This window comes from Monodon monoceros, unplaced genomic scaffold (assembly GCF_005190385.1).
Source record: "Monodon monoceros isolate NGI ecotype Baffin Bay Population unplaced genomic scaffold, NGI_Narwhal_1 Super_Scaffold_1, whole genome shotgun sequence".
Taxonomy (NCBI): Eukaryota; Metazoa; Chordata; class Mammalia; order Artiodactyla; family Monodontidae; genus Monodon; species Monodon monoceros.
The window spans coordinates 69,826,057-69,852,116 of NW_021703765.1; the positions used below are offsets into that span (position 1 = coordinate 69,826,057).

At 52.6% G+C, this 26,060-nt stretch overlaps 1 protein-coding gene across 2 annotated transcripts in view; it reads left to right on the forward strand.

Annotated features, from left to right (window-relative positions):
- Window positions 1-16,384, forward strand: part of UBE3B (ubiquitin protein ligase E3B) — a 55,259-nt gene extending 38,875 nt beyond the window's left edge. For both annotated transcript variants that reach the window (XM_029223236.1, XM_029223241.1), the window contains exons 19-28: window positions 1,555-1,674; window positions 5,881-6,057; window positions 6,183-6,293; window positions 8,208-8,345; window positions 8,702-8,767; window positions 10,605-10,663; window positions 13,029-13,211; window positions 13,688-13,799; window positions 15,204-15,296; window positions 16,184-16,384. In XM_029223236.1, coding sequence (XP_029079069.1) covers window positions 1,555-1,674; window positions 5,881-6,057; window positions 6,183-6,293; window positions 8,208-8,345; window positions 8,702-8,767; window positions 10,605-10,663; window positions 13,029-13,211; window positions 13,688-13,799; window positions 15,204-15,296; window positions 16,184-16,375 — 1,251 coding nt within the window. In that variant the 3' untranslated portion in view covers window positions 16,376-16,384. The remainder of the gene's footprint in view (window positions 1-1,554; window positions 1,675-5,880; window positions 6,058-6,182; window positions 6,294-8,207; window positions 8,346-8,701; window positions 8,768-10,604; window positions 10,664-13,028; window positions 13,212-13,687; window positions 13,800-15,203; window positions 15,297-16,183) is intronic.
- The last annotated feature ends 9,676 nt before the right edge of the window (window positions 16,385-26,060 follow it).

Below are 26,060 nucleotides of genomic sequence, written 5' to 3' on the forward strand. Positions count from 1 at the left end.
CGCTTTGGCCTAGAAGGCCTAGGGCCACGTGTGGGGGGTAGGGCTGGGTAGTGTGGTGGTCTGTGCATGGGCCCTGGTCCCCCGGGCACCAGCTGGTGACCTTGCACGACAGTTTCCTCATCCGCAAAGTGGGATGATGATCCTGACCTAGGTGTCCCCTGTGCTCACTGAGGTCTCCTAGCCCCTTGAGAGCTGGTGAAAGTTACCCCAAACCTTCTTCCCTGCCCCACGGAAATCCAGAGCCCCATCCAGTCTTTCTGCAATTCACGGGAGGCCGGCAATCTTGTGGTCACCTCTGTAGTTCTGCCTCTGTGTCCGCTGTCTCTGCTCCATATGGTATTAACCTTGACAGGAGGCTTATCTTCTGCCTCAAGTTCCACAAGACAGCAGCCCTTGTTCAGGTGATCGTGCTAAAGACTTGGGGGTCACGGGAAGCAGTCATGCCACATGGCCCCCCGTGAGTTAAATACCTGTGCTTGTCTCCAGCTCCCCAGCACAGAAGGCAGAGGCGAGAGTCCCCGCCATGTGCATCCCCAGCCACCCTCGCTGTCCTCAGCCCGCGCTCCCCCTTCCGCGTCGCCAAGGAGCCCCGAGAGCTTTTGCTATTTTTCAGGGCACTTCAGTCCTAGTTTCTAGACTTGGAAACCAGCCACATGGCACCCCTTCACTGACTAGTCCCTCCATTGAGCACATCCCCCATCTCAGGAGGTTGTCGGCAGTGGCTTTTTCTGTCGCCTTATTTACTTCAGGGAGCTAATAGAATGATCAAATGAAAATGCAGTAGCCTCCCCTCGTGTATAGTTAGCTCTTATTACTACTGTTATTACTAGTGGCTGTTACTACTTATTACTACTGTTATTACTAGTGGCTGTTATTATTATTACTGTTATTATTTGTATTTAGCAATGCTCTTGACTTTGGGGAGATTTCCGTTTTTCAGAAGGGGCCAAAGGTCAATGCTCTCCTAAAGGAGCCTGTCAGAATCTTGAGAATGCAAGAGGGTTCTATTTAAATGATACTTGAGAAATATTACTGGTGGGACTGCGATGTGCTTGAGGAGACAGAGGAGGCAGGTAGAAAGGTCAGGGACCTTTATACTGTAGGGTCATTTACACATTTCTGACAGCAAAAAATATATATCTTTGAAATGTTTCTGTGTTTTAAATTCATGCTATTGATTTCCTCTAAAGCAGGCACGGCTATATAAAGCACCCTCTGTAATGCGTGCTGCCGCAAGGTTTTTACAGTGGATTATTGACTGAACAAGGAGAATGATTTTTCTCCCAGACTGTTCTTAGCTGGGCTCTGGCTGCAGCCAGACCACTCTTACTGGAACCTTTCCCCTTGGCATGTATTCAGCTATATTTCTAATTCCCAAGAGCATTTGGGGGGAAGTTTACTGTCCTCACAAAACACTTCTAACCTGTAGCACACATCAAAGCATCCCATTCTGGGAGCCTCTCACGTGCTTACATTTCATTAATTTTGTACAGTGTGTTTTAGGGGATCCTCAGTTGTTGACCCCTTTATCGGTCTCACCTTTGCTCATTTCAGAGAGTTCTCCTGTTCCGAAACATGGTGACCAAGGAGAAGGAGAGACTGGGGCTTGTGGAAACCAGCTCTGCCTCCCCTCATGTCACTCACATTACCATCCGCCGGTCCCGGATGTTGGAGGTGAGAAGCCTGTTGCAAAGTGCGCTCTGTAAACTGTAGGGTTTCTAGTGGGTGACCTGTTGCCTCTGAACTGTTCTTATCACTCCTTGATCTAATGACACTGAAGCCAGGGCTGTGGGTGCAGGAAGGGCCTGTTTGTCCTGCCAGCTGCTCTGAGCACTGCTTGATTAAACACGCCCTCAGTTCTGGAGACCCCAGTGCAGCATTTCCCTCCCTTTACCCCACGAGGTGAGAGTGGCCAACACTCTGTGCCTCTGAAATGAGGACAGACACGCTTATACCTGTGCAGACTCTGTCTGTCCTGGCAGGCGCTTTGCCCAGCCGCCCCGCTGTGAGTGTGGAGGCTGGAGTGCGGGTGTTAAGTTACTGAGCCATCCTGGGAAATACATCGATCACAGAGCTACACGTTCTTTTTGGACATAAACTTAGGAGCTGCACGTGAAGCGGCCCACCTATGCCAAACCCAGCGTCCAGGGTTCCTCCCATGCAGCGACTTTGTGTGACTTTGAAATAGGTGCCTGTCCTCAGGACACTGTCCTCCGTATGTCAGGAAGTTGTCATGATATGTTGATTTTGCTGGAACAAGACCCTGAACATTGTCATAATAAATGCACGCACCTGCAGTGTCTGCATCGTGCCTGCCACACGCTCCTCCGGCATTGTGCAGCGTATGTGCGCGTATGGTGATTGAGTCCCATGTCCCCGTTCCCAGGAGCGGCTTGGCTTCGTTGATACGCCCATGCTTGCTCTCTTGCCTCTCACCACACTCCGGCCACAGTTCCTGGTCGGCATGCTCTGCAGCGCAGAACAGTCAGGGGCTCCCGGACAGCCCGGGGCCGCATCGCCAGCCACCAGCAAACGGCATCGGCAGCAGCCCTTCCTCCCCACACGCTTTCATCTCTGCCTCGGGGCATCTGTGCTGTGTTTGCCGCTCCTGGAGAACTTGTTTAAGTTCTCTGACCACTGGTGATTGACACTGAAAACTGCCGGGGAAAGGCAGCAGGTGGTGAACAGATGATTTTGACATTCTCAAAACTAAGGATAAGAAATGTAAGTGCCCCCAGGGGCCCTGCCAGTCATGGAGATGAGTAGCGCTCGCTGAGAGTGTCTCGGCACGGGGCGTTTTGTTTGCATGCTAAATGAATAGAAATATTCTCCACTTCCACTGCTTGCTCCCGTTTTTCTTGAAGCACAGCCCTTGGACTGACCTCACAAGTGAGTTGATAAATGACAACTGACAACCAGCCTCAGTGTTGGGGCTGGTGGAGAACACATGCCTCTAAAAGAGGCCACCTGAGTATTGCCTTGTGGAGATTTGGGCTCTGTAATGCTCCGGCTTGTTAAGAAAAGACCAAAATTTAGGGTTTTGTGTGAAATCCACAGATCCTTTGTGTTGTGAACCAGTCAGGTTTTGTAAAGTACCTGGAAGGTCAGATAACACCTGTCTGCCCATCAAATTCAACCTGCTGGCCACCAGTTTGCGACCTCTGCTTTGACTCAAAGAAAAAAAAGCCCAGTTGTGTTGTAGGAACTCACTTCTCCAGCACTTTCTTTGTTGGACCCAGATGCACCTTTCCTGTCTCTTAAACTCCTCCATCCCACCGTCCGTCATACCCACTCCCATGTGGCCAGCACAACGGGGAGTCTGGGTGGTGGAAACTGTGGTGTCTCCTGAGAGTGACAGAATCCCCGACACCCTCCTCAAGTGTCACTGGGAGATTTACCAGACACCCGCTTACCCTGGGCCAGCTTGTTTAAACACATCCCTCAGGGACATCAGAGGAGGGATTTCTGTCTTAGATTTTAGGCAAAGTCCATTTTCCTCTTTACGTTTCATTGGGATAGATCCTGTCATGAAATTGATCACTGGTGTTCGTACTGAATTAGGAAGGAGAGAGGGTCACTGATTCAGTTACCCCAGTTCTCACGATTCAGTGGTTTGGGTATCAGAACTTGAGAGCCCAGTGGCCTTTGCTTGATTAAGACACAAGGGGGCATCAAAAAGCCGATGTTTGACCCATGATATCCTGGGCTTTTATTCTGTCCCCTTGTTTATGGTTTGTACTGAAGGTGAGGCTTGTGTATTAGGCTTCCAGGTGATGGTCCAAAGTCCTGCAGGAAGGCCTCTCCTCACAGGGGTGAACGGGGGCCAGAACACCGGCACTGCAGAACTAGAAGGAGCTGTGGACACACCCTTGCTCATCCCTTTCCCCTCACCCCATCAAAGGCAGGACTGAGGCCAGAGGAATTCAAGGTCACTCGGGCGTCCGTGGCAGAGCTGGGCCTGGAAGCCAGTTCTCCCGTTCCCCTTCAGTGTTCTGTGCATCCGCTCCTTGAGACGCAGAAGAGAAGAGGGACGCCCAGTCCCCCTTTCACCTTCCCCTGGGGCACAGATATAGGATCCTCCAGAGGGGGCAGCGGGGTGCAACAGGAGGTATGTCAGAGGAGGTGGGCAGCAAATTCCTCTCTACAGTGTTTCAAAGGGAGGCTAAAGTGGGGCTGATCCAGCAAAACTGAGATTTGAGTCCAGCAAACATTCCTGGAGCACCTGCCATGAGTTTGACCGCTTGCTAAGAGCTTTCACATGGACCATCTCGTTTAATCTGCATGACTCTGAGACACCTCCTAACACATGCTAAGGTTAGGGAGGCATCGTTTTAAAGCAGAATGGAGGAAGTCCTGCAGGCAGGGGCATGTTAGAATTCTCTCCCCGTCCCCACTCAGTGCCAAGATAATTACCTTACATTTAGGCAGAATGATTGAAATGCTGCAGCAGCTGCCTGGTGACTCCCTGTTTTTCTCTCCTTTTTGTCTAACTTAATCATTTTCATATTTCATGTGCATAAAAAAGTACTTTTCAGGATTGTGCATTCAAAACCGTGTTCTTATTCCTTCAGGTGATTTAGGGGACTTCAGAGGTAGTTTTTTTTCCCTGCTCACTAACTTTGGAACCTAACTCCTAAATAAGATGGGTAGCCACCATGGCACAGGCCTTTGCATCAGTAGGTGAGCACAAGGAAAACATGATCGGCAGGAAGGCAGCAAGCGTTCCCCAAAACGGGTCTTGCCATACTGGCCTCATTTGCTTTGTGACAAGGAACCAGACTGGCAGGTGAGTGGGTGCTGTGGAGATGGCCTGTCTGATGTCGACAGAGCATCTGAGAGCACTGCACTTGTGCCTGAGGGGAGGAACGTGGGGTGGCCACAATAGGACATGGCAGCTGATTTGTAACCTATTCTGTGACAGTATCTAAAGACATCGGTTTGACCCTGGTTATGGGGCCTCTCAGGCTGGGCCAAAGTACTCCTCCCTGGGCCCTATCGTGTTCTAAGCACGGTTTTTTATAATTACTGCTCTGAAATGAAAGCCTAAGCAGCTTGCCCGTCAGCACCCACCTGCCAGGAGTACATTTGAGGATAGGCTCTGGAGCCAGGAAGGCCTCGACAGATCAGAATCAAGAGATAGACTGTGCACGATGATTTAGCAGGAGAGCTCCAGAGTCATGTCCTAGCTTTCTGGACAGCGAGACATGCCCAGTGGCTGCGTGTCTCAAGGGAGCTGACCGCAAGCCGGAGGTGCTGAGGCCTCTCTTCCCACCGCTTCTGCCCTCCTCCAGGCCCAGCGGCACTCCTGGCACCCATCTCCCTGCTCCCTGCCATCCCTCTGCTTTGCTTCCAACAGAAAAATCTTCCTAAGACAGAAAGCCAGCCATTTGACTCTCTGCCTAAACTCTTCTGTGTCTCCCCAGTGCCCTCAGGATATAACCTGAATTTTCCAGCATGACTCACAGCCTTTCATGATCTGGGGAAAGGTACCAGGAGTTGAGTGGTGGGGGGCTACTCTGATTTTTCATCTTACAGCTTTCATCTTGTCTCAGCGTCTTCCGTCCTGTCTGATGACCGAGAGCTTGTCGTGACTCATCTTGTCTGATCTCTCCATCTCCCTGCTCTGCATCCTCCTGAGGGCAGCCTCCCCTTGCCAAAGAGTGGTAAAGTCACATGCCCAGAATGAGTTTTTCTTTTAACAGGCTCTCGTCTAGAAGCAGGTGAAAACTGCTGGCTCTCCTCATGCACCCGTGCGTCCTGACACATTTAGTAATTACACTGGGAATGCTTCCCACAGGGGAGAGGGAGCTTTGAGGAGGGAGCCCTGAATTATGCAGGGGGCCTTGGGTTCCTAATGGGCGGTAATTCTGCCCTTGGCAGGACGGCTACGAGCAACTTCGGCAGCTCTCCCAGCATGCCATGAAGGGCGTCATCCGCGTGAAGTTTGTCAATGACCTCGGGGTGGACGAGGCAGGGATTGATCAAGACGGTGTTTTCAAGGAGTTCTTAGAAGAGATCATCAAGAGGGTGTTTGACCCAGCGCTCAACCTGTTCAAGGTATTTAAAGGGCACGAGAGCGTGGTTGACGGCAGCCAGATTCGAGGTGACAGATGAGAAGTGAAGGCCTTGCTTGTTGCAAGGCATTTAACTTCCCTGTCCCTACCCGTCCTTTTGCCTTGCAGACGACCAGTGGGGACGAGAGACTCTACCCTTCGCCCACGTCCTACATTCATGAGAATTACCTGCAGCTGTTTGAGTTTGTGGGCAAGATGCTGGGGAAAGCTGTGTATGAGGTAGGCACGTTAAGAACCAGTGAACGGGAATGGAAAATAAAATGTTCTAAGTACTGTGGGCTTCATATACATGTAAGTGATCAGGTACATAGTGGCAACTGCCTGTCACAAGGATAAAGGTGAGGAGAGAGGGACGGGAACCAGCGCCAACCGTGTTCTTGTCAGTGAAGCGGGGATAGTAGAGCTACGTTATTGGGCTGCTGCAGGTGGTAAATGAGGTAATACAGGTAAACATCTCCCATGGTGGCTGGCAGCTGGTCACGGGGGAAGTCGGAGCTGCCATCCTCACTGTTATTAGGAGGAAGGGTGTCTGAGCTTCTGCTCCTGGTGTCACGGGGCCGGGGTAGTGTGGCCTTCCGCAGGCTCTGGGCGAGCCCTCCCAGCTCCTGGTCCCTCTCCCCTGAGAGCCCACCAACTGGCAGGACTGCTTCCAGGTGGCGCTTTACCCCCTGCCCTGAGGATCCTGCTTCCCAGGAAGGAAGTAACGCTCCACCTTCAGCTCATCAGCAGCCTGTCCCTGTGGCCTCACAGTGGACTCCAGAGCCACAGGAGACCAGTCCCTCCTCCCCAGCCTGCCTCACCCCCAGCGGCCGCCACCTGAGTAGTGCTCGTGTCACACCCATCACAAAGCCCAGGGAGGCCAGGATGCCTTCCAGAGGCAAAGAAGCTATAGCGGGCCAGGCTGAGAGAGGAGGTCATGTGGGGTGAACATACTCTCTAGTCCATCATTCTCTCTGTGTAAACAGCCCCGGTCCACGGCCTCAGCCCTTGCTGTGATGATGTCAGGTGCCCCATGTGAGTCCAAGCACCCTCCAGGCCTCCTCCTGCCCTGCACTGGTTGGGTGGCCTGGGCTCATTCTCTGTGCTTCTGTTTCCACATCTGCAAAATGGAGACAATTTCTCAGTTGATTCCCCTTTTTTACAAACAAAACAAAAAACAAAAACAAACAAAAAACCCATGAGGCCCTGCCTGGGCATATGCCGTGTTTTTCCTTTGAACGTGTAGCTGTGATGAGACCCAGGAGAGGCTGGGCCAGCTGAAAAACACCACTTCCTCGCTTTGTAAATGTCCTCCCCCACTTCCTGGGCCTAGTCTCCGTCTCCTCCCTCTCCGGCAATAAGGACCTCCTGGGTCCTGATGAGGAGTGGCCTGTGTTAACTCACTTCACACTCGTCCTGAGGACGGGCCCGTTGTGGGGTTTGATTGGCTCTCCCTTCTCAGTCTCTCCAGCCCGCACACCTCTCTCCACCCAGTACAGTCTGTCTGAAGTTCCTGGCGTTGTGCAAGGGCTTCCGGGTGTGTCCCTGCCTCCAGGCCATTCCCCACAGGAAGTACCCGTGCGGAGAGCCCTCCCAGGGCTCCCTGCTGCTCTCTGGATAGAAACCAGACTCCAGGAGGCTTATGAGCTCTTCCTGATCTGCCCTGTTTGCCTCCCTGGCCTTCTCGCTCACCCCCTCCTTCACACCCCATGCTGGGGCCAGACAGACCTGTGTTCCAGCCCTGGAGGGCACCTGTGAGCCTTGTACTAAAGGCCTCCTGCCCAGCTATCCCTTCCTCCTGGAAACTTCCCCCACCTTGCTCGTTTAACCCTTAAAACTGAGGCTCTTCTGGTCCCCACTTACAGATGATAAAGCCAATGCCCCATGGTCTAGCAGCAGCGGAGCTGAGGTGTGATCCCTGAGCTGTGCCGCTGCAAAGCCTGGGCCCTTAACCACTATGTGGTAATGTCCCCAGGAGGCGCTCGACTGTGTTTAGGTGGTAGGGATGTATCGCTCTCCAGATTGAAAATTTAGGAAGTCTAGAGATGTCATTGGCGCCCTCGGAGCCCCATCTGCAGCCGGAGCCGCCCTGGATGAGATCACCGAGACGGGCTGCTGGGCAGCAGGTGGCAGCTCCTGTTTCCTCTCTGGCAGGGAATTGTGGTGGACGTGCCCTTTGCATCCTTCTTCCTGAGCCAGCTGCTCGGGCACCACCACAGTGTCTTCTACAGCTCTGTGGATGAACTGCCTTCTCTGGATTCCGAGTTCTATAAAAACCTCACTTCCATTAAGGTCAGTGTGGAAGGCGGCATGGCTTAGCTGAGTGCCGGTGTGAACTCAGCCAAGTGACGCCCCATGGGGTTCAGCTCTACCCCGTCGTCATGGGGTGGAGTGGGATTTCCTGCTGTGGTGAAGTGGCACACTCCTTAGCCACTGCAGGGCCTCGTGTCCCCTCCTGAGCACTTCCTCCCGGGACTGATGCTCACAGCCTCCTTCCTCCAGGTGATGAGTGGCCTTTTCCTTTGTTTCAAGTTGTACGGCAGCCACAGTGGTAGCTGCCCAAGCCGATGTCATAGGCGGGGAGTGTTAAAACCTTCAAGGATGTAGCGCTCCTTGGCCCTACATGGTCCCTTTCTCTGTTGCTTTAGCGGTGCGATGGGGACATCGCTGACTTGGGCCTGACACTGTCATATGATGAGGATGTCATGGGTCAGGTAGGTGGGCCTCTGGCTGAACCTTGTTCCCCCCGCTCCCCACTTTGGCTTCCTAAGACCTGCCCTAGTCTGGGTGTTTTCCCCAGGAGACCCGCAGACTGGGGCTGTGTCTGTCTGTCTGTCCACCCTTCTCCTCTGCCTCCCCAGCCCCTTTGCCACCCTGCCAGGAGGGAGGGCGCTCCCCTCCCCTTCCCAGCTGACCTGGCCTTGGCCTGCTTGCCACCCAGAGAGCTCCCACCGAGACCCTGCTCTGCTTCCAGGGCACTTTGGGGTCATTTCTGATGGAAGCTATGACTCCTACTTTGTACACTGCCTTTCGTTACCATGGTGAGGATTAGCTGTTCCAGAGGATCATGACTGAGACATGGGGAAGGAACAACCTGACAGGGTGTGCCTCTAACAGAACCCTGTCCTTGCTCCTCCTCGGCATGGAGAGCAGAGCCGGGAAAAAAGACCCTTGAAGTCGTGGCAGCAGAGGGGCTTCCCCCAGACTTTCTCTGTCCTGATTTTCCTTGCAGGGCTCCCAGCCCCTCCATTTGCATCCCCGGACCCCTGCATGAGCCCCAGTGTGCATGTGGTGTTAGGGCCGCTCTGGAGCTCGTAGTACAGGGCCGACTTCCCAGGGCCTCAGCGAGGTCACTCAGTCTCCCTGAGCCACACTTTCCTTATCTCAACAAATACCATTTGCCGAATTAGTCCTTGCTGGGACCAGTGTCACCAGATGCCCTCTAGACCGCACGCCCTGTCCTCCTCCTGAAGAACCACTGAGCACGCTGGCACGTCAGGGCCCTAAGAAGCCCATGAGAAAGAAACCTGCTGTGGTTGTGTTAACCTCAACCTTCCCCAGCTCATTTGGTCACAGAACTCCTCTTTCAGGGAGGGCACACCACCTCACAGATTCTCCAGATGGTGGTGCACAGATCAGGAGTTCCCTGGAACCTATTGTGGGAAACACCTGGCTGGGCATTCCTAAGGGCCATCCAGCTTTAACATCCTGCAGCGTCAGCCCCGAGATGTTGATAGCAGTGGGACTAGAGGGCACCGTTACTCCTTTCCAGGTCTCTAGAGTTACAGTATATTATGTTAGTAGAATTTCTATTAAAATTAGCTTTGAAATGATGCATTCTTTGATTTTTAGGCGACCCACAAGACTTCTTGAAGTTGAGGAAAGCAGTTGATTCTGTAGTGTTTTTGAATCTTTAATCAGAGACTTTAATTTTGAGACTTCTTCCTGACATTCTTAATTTTCTGTCCTGACTATAAAAATAATGCAAACTTCTAACCAAAAATTCAGCTACAATAAAAGTATAAAGGTGAAAGTGAAAACCACCTATAGTGCTGGTGCCTGGAGAGCGCCACTGTTAGCATGTGGCCTGAGCCTTTTTAGGGTTTTTCTCCTTGGGCACATATATAATTTTTTGTGTACCTTGACTGCTGTTATATAATCTGCTCTTTCCCCCCCACCTTCTCAAGAAATATACTTTTTCATCATATTTTTTAATAACTCCACTGTATTCCAAGGTATGGTTGTACCAGCATTTATTTATCTGTCCTCCTGTGCTCTTCATTGCTAACACGTTCCCCTCCACAACACCCCGGAGCCTTAATATACACGTTTGTACGAGGATCAGATGAGAAGGAACCTGTCATATTGATCATGCAGGGCCGGCTTGTTGATATTTAAGCCCTGGCTTTTTGTGAAAATGATTGTTCCCAAACATGTCTCATCTTCCTCTGTCGTTATTATGGATGTCGGCATCAGGCCCTTCCATCTTCAGGAAGCTTTATTTTCTCATTAGAATTCTCTTGAGTAATTGTTCCCCTTCCTCTCCCCCAGCTTGTTTGCCATGAACTGATTCCTGGAGGGAAGACCATTCCTGTTACAAATGAAAATAAGTGAGTATGGCAATTAGATTTTTAAGGTCACCACTTGAAAAGACTTCATTCTGGCTCTCTGGGCTTACTTTGAGAATTTATTAAGATAAATTGAAGTAGAAAGAGGCCATAAACATCATAATGGAATTTACTGGTTACAGTTCATAGGCCGAAATCGTATTAAATTCGATTTGCAAAATAAGAATTGACAATTTATATTTTGCAGTAGCACTTCTAAGGTCAGAGGCACCCAGGCTGTGGTGTTCCTAGGAATTTAATGACGGCTCTAGATGCAGACAGATGGGTTCTGAGCCGGTCGGGCACGAAGTCCTGAACCCAGAGGGCACAGAGGTGGAAAGACTCCTTGGAGGGGCAGATCATTTTAGAATGAGGGTGTGTGGCAGTTGTATAAAACACTGTTCTTGAGAAGACACAGTGATGAATTCAGATGCAGCAGACAGGTCCTCGGACGTGGGGAGACCCTGAGGCCCAGCAGCTCTTGTCACAGATAACAGGCTTTTAGGAATCTATCATAAATGGTCCCTCAAAGCAAAGCCCCTCCATGCGTGTCTCCACCCAGCCCTGCACTCACCTAACTAAACGGTAGGACCCGGCTCAAGGAGTAGTTATTGGCCCTTTTGTCAATCTGTCAATCTCCTGCCACTAGGCTCAGCTGAGCATCTGAACTGTTAATCTGAGCATCACTGTCTTCAGTGACAAGTGAGAGCTTAGTCCCACCCGGTGAGTCATTTGGATCAGAGGCACCTCACAGCCCAGTGTCCCCAAGCCTCGTGTCCCTCTCGGGTCGGATCAGTCAGTCCACGTGCTCGGGGAGCTTTTATTTAGACTGTCAGAACAGTCAGGAGAGCAGACCCAATTCTCATCATGATTGAAATACACCCATTTTGACTCTTGGCCACGGAGCCTTAGAGTGACAGAAAGTACAGGGGCCACAGGGTGGGTGGAAGCTGCCTGGGGGTGTCAGAGAGCAGGGTGGGTCCTGAGCCTGCCCACCGTGTGCCTGTAATCATCCCTTCAGAGGGTTTCACATGAGAATGCAGGTAAAGTACCTTCCAGGATGTCTGGCTCAGAGGAGGCCCTTAATAAATGAGAGCAGTGATCTCACCATCATCAGATATGTTACCCTCAGATGGGCCCTGTTTTGCCAGGCATGGCACGGGGATGATGGTAGGAGCCGTATGTACAGCAGCCGGTGGAGGTGGGTTGATACAGCCTGGGTTGGAGTGAGGTTCCTGTCCTGCCTGGAAACCTACGTGGGAAGTCATTTCACAAACTCTTACGTGTTCTTAGCATAAAACCTCAGTATAAGGGCAAGGACGTTCAGTCCTGCAGACTCTTAAAAGACATCACCAGGACCTGCTCCTGCAGAGATACTTGAGCTTGCACTTCCTGGGTGTTCGATGGGAAAGTCTCCGAGGCTCCCTCCCTCTTTTGGTAAAATGGAACAGTATTAGTCACCTGCTTCAACGAGTACATGAAAGAAATAGCAGTGATTGATAGAAAAAAATCAGATTTAAGTATATCAGTGTGCAAGCTTGCCACTGGAAGCTTTTTTTAAATAGGCATATTTTCCAGGTTAGTAACTCAGATCTGAGCATCGTGGGGTAAAACAGATTTATTTGGACTGTACTAATTTGGAATTTTGAGGGTTGTACCTGGGCTGGGCTCACATTCTTTCATCTGAATGAATGGTTTGCTAAGAAATCAGCAATGCTGGCAAGCCTGTGGAAAGGGATTTCACCTGGGCAGAAGCATTGCACTGTGCCGTGCAGCTGCAGGTGAACTACTTGTGTTGGTGAAAGCAGACCTGGAGGACCGGCTGCTTGGAACCGTTGTTAGTGCTCCAACTTCCTCATTAAGCCTAATCGTCAAGCCAGCTGCGTGTGATTAAAACTTTCCGCAGCCTTACCTTCTCATGGCCTAGACTTCTTGTCCAGTCTAGCAAGGTTTTGGTTGAAGTTTCAACATGAAACAATTTTTCTCTGGAGGACTGAACAGTATCTTAATTGGTTTATGTCCAAAAGGATGAAGTTAAATAAAAGTCCCTTTGTCCTAAGAAGGGCCCTCTCCTTAGCTGGAGATGCCTCACTTTGATTCTTGACAGTGAGGTTACCCCAACGTCTGACCCACTGGCTTTCGCGAGGAGTGCATGAGGTGATGCCCTTGACACTAACGCTTTCACAGTGGCACACCGTGGGCTGTTCAGGAGGGCTGTCATCCTCATCGCCGTTGTTCTGGTGAAGTGCTCTGGTGCTATTTGTGTTTTTGTAAAATGGTTCAGAACTGACTGGACTCACCTTTCAGCCCGTCAGCAACTGCCCACCCTGTCCTGTTAATTTCCGTTGTTTTCCCTTGTTGGCAACAGAATTAGCTACATCCATCTGATGGCCCACTTTCGAATGCACACTCAAATCAAGAACCAGACAGCTGCCCTCATTAGTGGATTCCGTTCCATCATCAAACCTGAGTGGACCCGGATGTTCTCGACCCCTGAGCTACAGCGACTCATCTCCGGGGACAATGCTGAGATCGATCTGGAAGATTTAAAGTAAGGAGTGAGTGCAGGGGCAAGGTTGAAATTCTTAGGCCTCCAAGAAAGCAAGCTGCTCCTTTTTTTGGGTTCCTTTTGGAGAGTTTTCAGGGTCCTGTGTCCAGATGGACTCCTCTTCCCTGATCTCTGGGTGAGTTGCTTTGGAAGAAAAGCGCAAGCCCTTGTCTGCCTGGAGACTGAGAAGCAGAAGCAGAGCTTGAGGCCCGTGGGGCTCTCCAAAGTCCTAGGAAACAGTGGTGCAGGGTCTCCTGTCAGCTTCTGCTGGGAAACAACAGGGCCTACAATGCAACGCTCCACCCACTGAGCTTCCGAGACCTGGGGTTACTAAGGCATGAACTTCTGGCTTAAGAGAAGTTTGTCATCACCCAGGCTGGCCAGAGTTTGCTGTGCCGCTTGTCTAAATTCCATGCCTGCCTGTGTCTGTAAGCGCCCATCAGAATGTGTGGTTGAGCCCTTGTCTGCATTGTTTTCAGGAAGCACACAGTGTACTACGGTGGTTTCCATGGAAGTCACAGGGTCATTATCTGGCTCTGGGATATCCTGGCCTCTGACTTCACGCCCGACGAGAGAGCCATGTTTCTGAAGGTATTTCATATGTTATCTATACGTGCAGGGGGCCAATTCCAGAAGTTGATTCTCAAGAGAACCAGTTTTTCCAACAGGGCCTCTTGTAGGCATAACAATCTCTGCCAACCTGTAGAGCTGCTTTCCCCCCTCTCCTAGAAAGAGGAAAGCCAGTCTCTCCTAACCACGTGGTCGGTGCCCCTCACAGCAGGCATATTTATGTCTCTGGGTGGCCTGTCACCACACCTGCAGTTCCTTGCCCTGTGCCTGCCCTTTTCTGTGGCTGCAGACAGCCCCAGAGCCAGGGGGAAGCCACAGAACTGTTGTACAGGAGAGAATGTGACTGTACTTTCTTTAAATATAGTGATAGCAGAGCCCCAAGGCTCTCCCTGCCCTCCAATTCTCCTCCTGTCCCAGGAGACTGACCACCCCTCCCTCCCTGGACCAGCTCTGGCTGGCAGCGGGCAGCAGGCCTGATCAGCCTGAACTGGGAGGGGCAGAGACTCACCTGCGTCTGTTTCCTCATCCTTCAAACGGGTCGAGTCACACAGCACCTGTGGTATGATTAGCTGAGCTCGGGTTCACAGAGGACACAGCACGGTGTGGAAATGCTTCTAAATAGGATCTGCTGCTGCGTTCTTTATGGGGGAAAATACAGGATATTAGGATAGTAATATATCTTGTCAATACGTTTTTGAAGCATGACACGTAAACTTTTTGGATCGTCTCAGGAATCTCACTACCATTTATGACATTGTTTAAATGGTAATATTTATTTTAAGGCCTGACACGGAGTTTTGAAGCACAGCTTGGTGTTGTAAGTTAGCAGGTCCCTAGATCCCCTGGAGAAGGGAGAGCGTTGGGCTAATGTTGAACTAAAGAAAGTGAACGGTTTCTTAGGATTCCCCTGTGCAGGTTAAGCACTTGGATTTCCAGGTGGGTAGATGCCTTTGTCCAGGCAGGACTAGTCATTTGGGGAAATGACACAGGAGCTACCATCTGGAAAATGCAAGGAAGTCCAAGAGTGTAGCAAGGAAGCGAGGCTGGCTGCCCACAGGCCCCACTTGGGGCATCTAGTACCTTGGTCTGCCCTCAGCCCCGCTGGCTCCTGAGGCCTCGTTTTTGTTAGCGTGCTGAGAGGAGATTAGGAACCAAGCTCACAGGGGCTGCCCGGCAACCCAGCAGGCCCGCGTGCACATCCTCTGCGTGGCGAAGAAGCCGAGCGGCAAGGCAGGTGCAGAGCGAGCACTCACGATTGGTGGTGTGCTGCGTGCCCCTGGCCTCGGCCCTCGGCTCAGGCCTCCCCCTGACACGCTTAGCGGGCCCACTGGCTCCTCCCTCTCCGGTGCTCTTGTCGAGTGGTCTCTCCCTGAGGACGGCGTCAGCCAGGCCCACTCTGACTCCCGGCCCTGCTTTGTGTTGCAGTTTGTGACCAGCTGCTCCAGGCCCCCGCTCCTGGGATTTGCCTACCTCAAGCCTCCCTTCTCCATCCGCTGTGTGGAAGTGTCGGATGATCAGGTACCGCTGCTGGGGAAGAGCCGGCCCCTCTTGGTGAGGTCTGCTGCACCTACCGGGTGGGGCGCTTGCCCAGTCGTATCCACAGGGCGGGCAGCCAGGCTCCTTGGCCGGTTGAGGAGGTGTCGCGGTTCTCGGGCCAGGAGCACAGGTGGGCCACTTTGGGGCCTCAGCTCTCCTGGAGGTCCCTTTCTCGTTACTCCCTCAGGGAAGAATACCTGCGGGGCATTTTTCGTAGCTGCTGGTACAGGTCTGAGCGGCAGTGTGGGAGAGGGGTTGGAACGTGGGCTCAGGAATTGGACAAGCGCAGGCTTCAACTCCTCCACCTGCCGGCTGTGCCCACCTGGGTACGCGGCCTCATTCCCTCCTCTGCAGAGGGAAAGTGGACGCCCTAGGGGTTATTGTGTTCTGTGTGCCACAAGCCTGACCCATAGTGGATGCTCAGTTGGTAGCCGTTGTTATAAGTTTCTCACCCCCACAAAAACCCAGTGGCCTCTGAGTGTAGCTGCCTTCCACGATGCCCCCGCCGTCACGCCGATCCCTCCTCTTAGGTGACACTAGACGACCCTCAGCCCCCTTACTTAAGGAAGGCTGCCCCAAGTTACGGTCTGTCGCAGGCCGCAGCCCTGGCAAGGTCAGGAAGGAGTTTGTTACCATAACATTTTTACAGTGTTCCGGCTCTTTGCACATTGGTTTACCGATGGTTAGCAGTTAAACCAGAGGTCCTGTTTCCAAGTGCTGCTTCATGCAGGCTTCCGCCATGCAGGACCCCAGGAGCCAGGCTTGCTTCTGTGCAACCCACCTCTCCAGGCTGGTTGTCCTCCGCAGAGGGCCGGTCTAGCCCTCTCCCCAGGCGCCCCCCAACCTGAGGCTGTGGGGTGTGCTTGCAGGACACCGGCGACACCCTGGGCAGCGTCCTGCGTGGCTTCTTTACCATCCGCAAGCGGGAGCCAGGTGGCCGCCTGCCCACCTCCTCCACCTGCTTCAACCTGCTCAAGCTGCCCAACTATAGCAAGAAGAGCGTCCTGCGGGAGAAGCTGCGCTACGCCATCAGCATGAACACGGGCTTCGAGCTCTCCTAGCTCCCAGCCACCCTCAGCCCCAAGAGGCGGCGTTCCCCTGGGAGCACGACTGACGTGCCAGGGGATGGTGGCCCCCAGACCCTCTCTGTAGCCATGAGACGTCCCCTGTGGCCTCAAGAACTTTGGATGCACGTGACAAAGCTACCCAGCACTCTCCAGGTGACACTAACAGGAAGGGGGTGTTGAAAATAAACCTCCAGATTCCTCCAGCATTGGTCCTTCTTTCCTACTTTACAGTGGCCTGAAGCCGAGGCCTGTGATGGCAGTGGGGCTTCTGTTTTTGTTAATTTGGTGTTTTCGTGAGTTTCTGTTCCTTAACTTTCTGAGCGAGCCATGCATGAACAAGTCCCAGGAACACCAAGGCTCCGGAGTGGTTTTCAGGGCGTGGGCCTGAATGCATGAAGCCGACCTAACGTGAGATGCGTCCCTTCCGTTTCTGAAAACTCTTTACTCAGGTAAGGCCTCGCCAAGCCTCTATGCACCCTGCAGAGTCTCGGCCTCTGTCCCGTCCGCAGCAGCCTCTCTCCAGATAGCCAGGCCCACCTGCTCCCGGGCAGCAGAGGTGCCTGCCGGTGAGACCACGGAGCACTGGAAGCTCAGGGCGGTGCTCCCACCTCAGAGCCACGAGTTCCACTCGGCGGCGGTCCTCTGCCCATTCTCACCTCAGATGCTCCGGGTCCTCAGCAGCCGGGCTGCCAGGGAGCCCCTTCTGGCTTGCTCCCATCTTGGGCACTCACGTTGGCATCCGGGTTTGGGAGAAAAAAAACGTTGTTCCTTAAAAGCAGCTCCGTTTCCAAAAGGCACTAGCTGTTACTCGAAGCCTGCTGATTCCTGGGGAGGGCGGCTGCCTTTCCCCTGCTTGTTGGCCACACTTGTCGTCTAGTGAGGAACAAACACCAGCTGAAGGTACCTGTCCCATCTGGGCAGTGGCTTTACTCTGTAGACTGTAAAAGTCCCAAGAAACTTGGGTCTTGTTTCCCGTCCTTCCTCAGCACTGGGAACCCGGGAGGCCTTTGCACTGACGGAGGCTCATGAGGCTGAGGAGACTCACGGGCCCTCCGGGTTTTTTGGTTTGGGGTTTTTCACTTTGTTTTCTCTTCCAACCCATTGCACTCTTCTGCCGTCATTCTTCACCTTATCACGAGAACTGTACTCTAGATCCAGGGAATTGAGGCAGAAGCCATGTTATTGTTCTGTGTGGACAGCCACCCACCTCGCCCACGTCACCACACTCCTGGTGCATCCCCACCAGCCAGATTGAAGCCAGACTAGAGGCCAGGAGCTGGCAGAGGACTCGCAGCTCTCTTCCACATAGCAAAATACCTTCCAGAAAGAACCTTCATGTTGGTGGCAAAGTGGGCAGGACCTGTCTCCATGGCCTCCGGCAGAGGGTTTCAGCCAGGTGCCGGCATCCTGCCCAGGCTCACGTTTGGCCATGTTAGAGCCCCAGGCTTCTACAAAACAGAGCACGTGTTTTACCTTGATGGGGAGACGGCAAAGAATTTAAAGACAGATAGGAATTTATTACTCTTATTATTATTAAGATTTGTCAGTAATCTCCAATTCTGTGGACTTGCCATTATCTTTAAACACTCGATTCCTTGGAAAGTTCCTTTTAAACGTGCGTGTTGTGCTCTGGGCAGGTGGGTACATTTATGCTGGTGCCTAAAGGATTGTCAACCTGCACTAAGAGGTTTGATTCTTACTTCCTAGGGGTCTGCCAGTGTGGGATGCAGAGAGAGTGGGTCCCTAAGCACCAGCACCGACTTTGTTCTGACGAGGAGGGGTAGTTTGTAGTTTCATTGAACTTCAGCAGCTGGAAGTATTGCACTATCTGAAACCCTGAGTCTGTACTTCTCTAGGTGGTGTTCACAGGCACCTCGATGGCTCTTGATGGCTCTAAAAAGTTGTGGGGTGGAGCTTGTTTTCATAGATAACTTCGGATTAAAACGACAAAAGCTTTATTAAATTTGTACTCAGCACACAGTGGCTTTGTTCTGCTTTTTATGTCGGGAAGGAGCACTTTGCAACCGAGTGCCTGGAGAGCTCAGGATGGGGCATCTGGGGCTTAAAGGGCGTGCAGGCTTCCACAGCGGGAAGAAGACACAGAGGAGGATGCAGACAGCCGAGGCTCACTGCCTCACCGGGGTCAACAGTGCTGGACAGTGTGTCACCTTTCAGGTAAAGCTAAAGCCCCCTTAGGCACCCTGCATGCTCCCCATCCTTCTCACGCATTTCCCAGAGGCAGCCACCACCCTGGATTACATGCCTTCCCCGGTCACGTAAAATGGTGACAGGTGTTTATTGAAAAAAATCCAGATAATTCAGAAGCGCTCAAAGTAAGATTTTCCAGCTAATCTGGGTGTATTCGGCTTTCCTCCATTACTGAGGGTCGCATTTGCAGGACACGCCAGCCCTGTCTCTTCCTGTTACACAAGACCAGGTTTACACCCAGCAGAAAGCCCATCTCAACCCTGCCAGTCTTTCCAGCTCCTCCCGTGAGTTTTTGCTGCCTCCCCTGGCCTGGGGGCACCTGAGGATCTGAGCATCAGGAGAGAGGTCTTGAAAGCCTGCCAGTTGGGCCACCTGGGCTCCCAAGAGGAATTCGCATATGCCAGGCTCCCTTCCACAGAGCATTTATATCCTGCAAAGGAAAAACATTCTGCAGAGTCCCCCAAATCCATCAGTGGCCTCCAGTGTGGGACACGCCCACCTAAAAAACTAAAGCCTTATCCTGTGATATTTTGGCTTTTAATTACAAGTTAGTACTGCAAACAGAAAGTTTGTCTTTATAACTAGGAAAAACAAGTGGGTGTTTTCCATTACTATTAAAATGAGGACAATTCAATACACTGATAGAACTTGCAGGTGCCTAAGAATATTTAGGTGGGACGCAGTTTGAGGAACACAGGTCACCACTGTTTCTGACTCCAGCAAAGCCATCAGCCTATGTTTGTGCTGCTGATGTAGCCGATACACGCTGCTAACTGTGAGAGGTACGGACAGGCAGGTTGTCTCTAAGCCTGGCTAACGTGTAGACCCAGGGCCCCCCTTAGGCTGAAGTCTTATTTCCTGGAAATGTCTTAAATTGATAAGAGCTGGTGGAGAACTGTGGAAAGTGTTCATTCGGTGTCTTTTCCAAGAAACAGAGGCACGTGTGCAAACCCGGTCCCTCACTTCCTACTCTAATTCTCATGGGGTGGCCTGGCTGTGTGCGTTTCCAGGAGTCCTGGTGTCACCACGGGGGCGGCCAGAGTTCAGTGGCGTGATGTGCACCCAGCATGAGTCAGCACTTAGATGTCAGCCCTCTTCCTGCCCTTCCTCACCTTTCACGTTGCGAAACCCGGGCTGCCCCCGCACCTGGTCGTCGGGCTCTGGCCAGGCTTCCAGAGTAGCTTCTGGTGCCACCGACAGTCACAGCAGGGTGAAGAGAGATGACACGGAGGAGGGTCCTCTGTGATCTCTGTGGAGCTTCTGCGGAGTGGGGAGAAGCACACGCCCTCTGCACTGCCTGCGGCGCAGGGCTGAGCAGGAAAGGACACAAGCAAGAGCACGTCAGCCAGAGGATCCTGGCCCAGGTGTTCCCAGGCTTGTGCCCCCCATCCCCCAACCAACACACACACACACACAGCCACACACCTACACAGTGTGACACTTGAGTAACACTGAGAAGGGGCTGCTCTGAGGCCCAGACGGGATCCACGGTTTTCTCCAGCCTTTGGAGCATGGAGTCAGAATGAAGCAGCCTCTCATTATAATCATCGTGATGGTTAACATTTGTTACAAGCATGTGCTTAACAGGTGGCAGCTGACTCCCGAGCCTGGTGGAGTGCAGCTCTAACTGAGGACGCTAGAGAGAGCAAGGGCTTCGGAGCATCTGGAACTGGGTTCGCGTTCCAGCTCTGCCTCCCGCCAGCTGGGAGGCTGTGGGCGAGGCCCCTCGCTTCCCTGGGCTTCCATTAAGTAGGCGAGCGGCACTCACCGTGCCACGGAGGAGTCGGAGTCAGCGGCCGCAGGACCCCAAGGAGCTGGGCTCCACCACGCTCAGCCCAGCCCCAGGGGTGCAGGTCCTCCTCTGCCCGAGCCCTGGCGGAGCTCTGCGCTTCCCCGCGCACTCAGGCCAGGCATCTCCCCAACCCAGGACTCACAGCTGCATTCCCTTTGTGGTTTTCTCACCTCTTGGAAATTTGGGGGGACTGGGGTGGGTCTGTCAGTTTACAGACCCTACACCTAGAAGCCAGACTGCAGGGATCCCCCCAGCGACAGCAGAAGACACCCCACTGCAGCTGGGCCGCAGAGGAAGGCAAAGCAGAGCGTCGAAAACACGTGCACACGAGTCCCCAGGGAGATGCTGCTTCAGCTGGTCTGGCTGGGGCACTGTGCCACAGACCACGCAGAGGAGCAAGGGCTGGAGTGTCGTCCGCTAAGCCCCAGTGATCAGGCTAAGACCCTGGACTTGGCATCAAAAGCTGAGTGACCCTGGGTAAGTTTCCAGCTCCCTGAACCTTCTTTCCTCATCAGTAAAATCACCCCAGCGATGGTAGTATCTGTCCTGAGAACCTCACGAACAGCTGGGTGGAAACATGTACTGTGGGGTCACACACGGGTGCCAGGCCCATCCCGGCCGCTCATCGGCTGCAGGAGCTTGGACCACCTCCGCCAACCTCTCTCTTCTTATCCAAGAACTGGGCATAGTGAGTCGTGCCTTAAAGAGCATCGTCATGGTAACAAGTAGTGTGCGGGGGGTCAAAGAGGAGGGGTCACATCTGTTTAGGCAGGAGGGGGCCGTAAAGGAGGTGTTCTTTCATTTTCACTTAGAAAGAGGGTTTCCACTTCAGAGATGGGAAGGGAGGTATTTGGGGCAGAGGAAGCAGCCAGACAGAAGGTGTGAAGGTGGTGGACAGTGGGAATTAGAACACATCTATCACCAAGGACGGGAGTGGGAGCGTCCTACCATAAGTGTAGTGATGGTAGCTGCCATCCCTAGGCCTTCGCCCAAGCCCAGCACTGCGCTCAGCCCTCTGCACGAGCGGTCACATTCAATCCCCCCGGGGACCCTGGGCCCCGGGAGTGTAACTGGTCTGCTCTGCAGTGAGGACACAGGTTCAGAGAGCTGGGTTCGCTTGCATGAGACCACCCAGCTGAGAAGTGCCAGAAGCGAGATTTGGCCCTGCGTCTGTGAGACCACGGAGGTCCCCCTTCCACCACTACTAGCACTGCCGCCAAGGGGAATGGTCTGTGCAGGACACCCCATGCCGTGAGGGGCGCTGGAGGTGGCGAAGCCTAGGGGGCTGGAAGTCACTGGGTGCAAACAGACCCAGGGGGGCTGCAGGGGAGGGGCTTCCAGGGGAGGCCGGGGAGCCTGAAGTTAGAGGCAGAAAGAGACAGGTCGGGGAGACACAGTGACACTTTGTTCTCTTGACAGTTTGGGCTGCTCTGGACACCTATCCCAGACGTCAGGCTCCATGGTCCTTTCGCTATCCCTCTGGGTCTGGCCCCACTGACTCCCCACCCTGCTTGTGGCCCACCCAGGGACGCTGTCCAGGGAAGGGACCATCACCCAAGTGGGGCAGTGCAGGGCCGCATGGAGTCTGCTGTGCAGCGTGGATGGTTTGGTCACCGTTACAATGGTGCCAGATGGGCCTGGCAGCTGGCAGGTGTCCCAGCCAGGAGCTGGCCCAGGAAGCCATACTGCCAGGGAGTTCAGGCTCATGTCCATTCATCTAACAGATAGCCAGGACCTACTATGCTCTGGGCTGGGCTCGGTGCTGGAGGTACAGAGAGAAGAATGTGGGCACCACCCTGCCCCGCAGAGCTCGATATGGGGTGGAGGAAGAGGCGTAACTAATCCAAGGAGGACGTGTGTGAGCACATACGGTCATCACTTATCTCCAGTGTGGTGCTGCTAGGATGCTCACTTCACAGCTGGGAAAACTGAGGTTCAGAGATGATAAGCCCCTTGTCCGATGTCTCAGCATCAGTAAACGGCAGAGCCAAGGTTTGAACCCAGGTCTGCCACGCTCCAGAGCCCTTACCTGGTTTGAGCAGGCAGAAGAGGGCGTGGGAGAGCCTTCTAGCCAAGGGGCCAAGCTTGAAGGAAGCCCCAGGGGCTGTTCTGTCCCTTGTCCAGAGCCCGCTGTGTCTGCTGCTGTCCCCTGTCCCACCTACCCTCTTGGGGGCTGAAGGAAACAGACAAAATTGCGCCCACTTTGCAAATAAGGCCCTGCAGCATTTTTAAGGACTTGCTGAGGACCCCAGAGCTCAGTCTCCCTGAGTCCTGGCAAAACCAGGAGAAGTGACAGTTTGCACAGCCACGCAGGTCCCCAGCTAAAGAGCTAAAAGGCAGGGTTGGATTTGGGAGTGTACCTGATAAGCGGTGCCCTGTCCTGTCGTATTGTCACTCCCCCGGCCCCTCGCACAGGTTGGGGGCTGTGCCTGTCTGACCCTCCAGTGTATTCCATTGCAGCTTTAGCCTCACACATTCCTCCCTCCTAACAGAAGTTTATTAAGACACCCCGTCATAGAACTACCCCTGCTTCCTTGAACCTTCCCCAAAGGACCTGACACAAGCCCAAATCCTCTAGGTCCTTTCTAACACCCTGTTCCTGAAACACCCCGTGGCTCTCTGTATTGTGTGCTCTCTCATTGCAACAGGACAGTCGATCCGACTTTGCTCAACTACGGGTGTGGGTGTGTTCTTAGAGGTCTTTAGCTGGAGATCACTGTAAATTGGAGACCCAAAAATGTCTCCCTGAACAAAGCGCTTGCCTTAACTAAATGTAGCACTGCTGGCTTTAATCTTAACTTTGCATGTTTTAATGTGAAATGTAATTACAGATTCTACATTCTGCTGGTGAGCTCATCAGGGCTGACTGATCAATTAGTCGGACTTACAAGTGTTTGGGTCTCAAAGATCTCTGACCCTGGTGTGTCGTCTCAAAGCCCTGAGAAATCCCTGTCCTGCTGGTTTGCTCTCTTGGGGAGTTGTAGGGTTAGGAGAACCCTTAGGCAGCCTGAAGACCCATACCTACCTCTGAGGTCCCCACCCTTTTGAAATCTGCGAGGGATTTGGCCCAGGAATTCAGAAACGTCAAATACACATTATTTATTGCATTACCTCCGTAGGAAGCCATGGCAGATATCACTAATGGATTACCAAACTCCTTCCTGCTGAATCGGATCCAGCTTCAGGCTCCTTACCACAGCCCTTTAGGCAGCCACTACCAATCAGTTGGAATTGGCATTTCTTGCCCATCCCTGGGATAAGCCCTGTCTCAGCAGAACAGAGTTGGACAAGGAAGCTGGATTCTGATCTAGGAAGCCCGGGTTGAGTGCTGGTTTTTCCACTTGCTGACTACGGCACATAGGATTCATTACTCTACCCGATGGGGCGCCAGTTTGTCCAGGTAAAGTTAGGGTGATAATCCAGAACAAAAATCCACATAAAATAATTAAATGTGAAAGTCCACTGTCTACTCTCAAATTCTGTACAAGTTAAAGATGCAGCAGCCAACAGAGGACAAAGAAGGATGCCAGCATCCTCAACATCCTGTGAAAAGCTGGTGTGATTACCCGCCGGGGGCACTTCAGTGGCGCTGCGATCATTTTTCTTCCCTCAGCTGTTGTCCTAGAATGGAAGCCAAGCGTCCACATTCAGGCTGCACAGGGGCTGCACTCCAAACAGCCAGCTGTCTCCAATAGAACGGACGCAGGGCACACTCACCAGGCTTCTAGTTTTTGGAGGGGCCCCGTGGCTTTGGCTGCTGGTGGGCGCCCTCCCCTTGGGCTGTTCTCTTGGCTCCAGACATCCCAAGGGAGGTAGATGATTTATTATAGGCAGGGAAAGCAGTTGTCAAGTTTCTTTACACTTTTTCAATCATGTTTATTATACAAGTACGCCTCTGTCAAATCTAACCCAAATACATTGTAAAAAAAAAAATAGGAAATCCAAACAAAAATGTAAGTAGAAACCACCCAGTAATCCCACGATTTAGAGATAAGCATTATTAACATATAGAATGAATCCTTGCATCTTTTTTCTAGGGTATATTTACACTCATGTTTCTTTTACAGGATTTGGATCATTCTATACCTACCATTTTATAATTTGGGGTTTTTTTTCCCCACTTAATAGATTGTGAACACTTTTGCATAGTAATAAATATATAGGCACCATCATTTTCAGTAGCTTTATGATATTTCCTACAGTCCCTTATTGTTAAATATTTCTTCTTTAATAATAAGCTCCCTGTTGTTGGACATTTGTTTCCAGTTTTTCTCTGTAATGAGCAGCATGCACTGAAAAAAAAAAAAGAAACCCTATGACTCCACTGATGAATCTATTTCCTTCCGAGAAATTCTCAGACACGGAATTGCTGGGTCAGAAGGACGCACATTTCCAGGACTTGGATAGACATTGCCAGATTGCCCTCCTGAGAGGTCGTACCTAACTCCACCCACCACAGTGGAGTCAACGTTTCTCTCTCCCCGCTGACACCTGCAGGTGGAGATCCACAGGCTTAGAACTGGCTCCAGCTGCCAGTCCTGCAGCCGGACCCCTGAGGGCTGCAGGAATCAAGTTCCTCCCCTTCCATGCCCCACCCCAAAGCGCCTGAGAGAGCCCGTCTGCCAGGCAAGGCCAGGGTCCCGATGCCACCCGGTGCGGCCACCCGCAGACCCTGACCTCCTCCCCTTCCACGTAGGCGCCTGCTGTCTCTCCTTGAGGCCTGTAGCCCACACCTCGTGACGGGACAGCGAGCTTCTGAGTTATCGGCAGCCTTATTTCCCTCTACAGCTCCTACGGAGTTAACAGATGTACACACGTCTGAGGCAGTCATGCGGCAAGAGACTTTGGGGCCAATCCTTCCCGTTTTGACAGTGTGTAATCGAGGTGAAGCCATAAATTTTATAAACAAGAATAAACGACCCTCAGCAACATATGTCTGCTCGACCCTTCCAAGGTGATCATAAATAAAGGCACCTGCTCACTGGGGAGGGATGTGGGCACTGCAGATGGCCAAAGACTAGGGCCAAGGGTTTGTGCCTTGGGAGAAGCTGGTGCGGGGAGGACCCCCAGGTCCTGGGTCAGCTGGACGCCTTTCTGCCATTTATTCAATCCCTTCCCCAGGCTGCCTTTGCCCTGGTGCACGCTGAGCTGGCCTGCTGCTCACCCTTCCTCAGAGAGGTAGCTTGTAGGGGGCTCCTCCCGGGTTTAGGTCCCCTCGTCTCCTCCTCTGCCCCAGTTATTTGTCAATCATGTCCTCTGTCCCAAGAGGACCCCTTGTGGGAATCCGAAGACCAGGTTCTGCTGCTGCCCGCGGGGAGTCCTCGGGCACTGATCCCTTTTGGCTCTCGCTGTTCTGTGACCGGGTCACCCTCCCTTTCACTTCGGCCTGTTGCTCCTGGAGCCACATCCCCCTGGGCTGGCCTGGCCCAGGACCCTCTGGAGGCCCCCATCTCCCACCGGCTCGGGAAGTCTTAACAAACCAGAGGTGCTACTCCCGGTCCTGTGCGCTCCACCTGGGCCTGAGCTATTTGAAAGTGCTTTGAAAAAGGATAAAACCTGATTCAAAAGTAGCTACATTTTATTTTTGTTGAGCTGCTGCCGTGTGCCAGGCCCATGGACATATTTCCTGAACCCTTGGAAGTTGGTATCATTGTCCCCAAAAATAAAAGCTGAAGATTG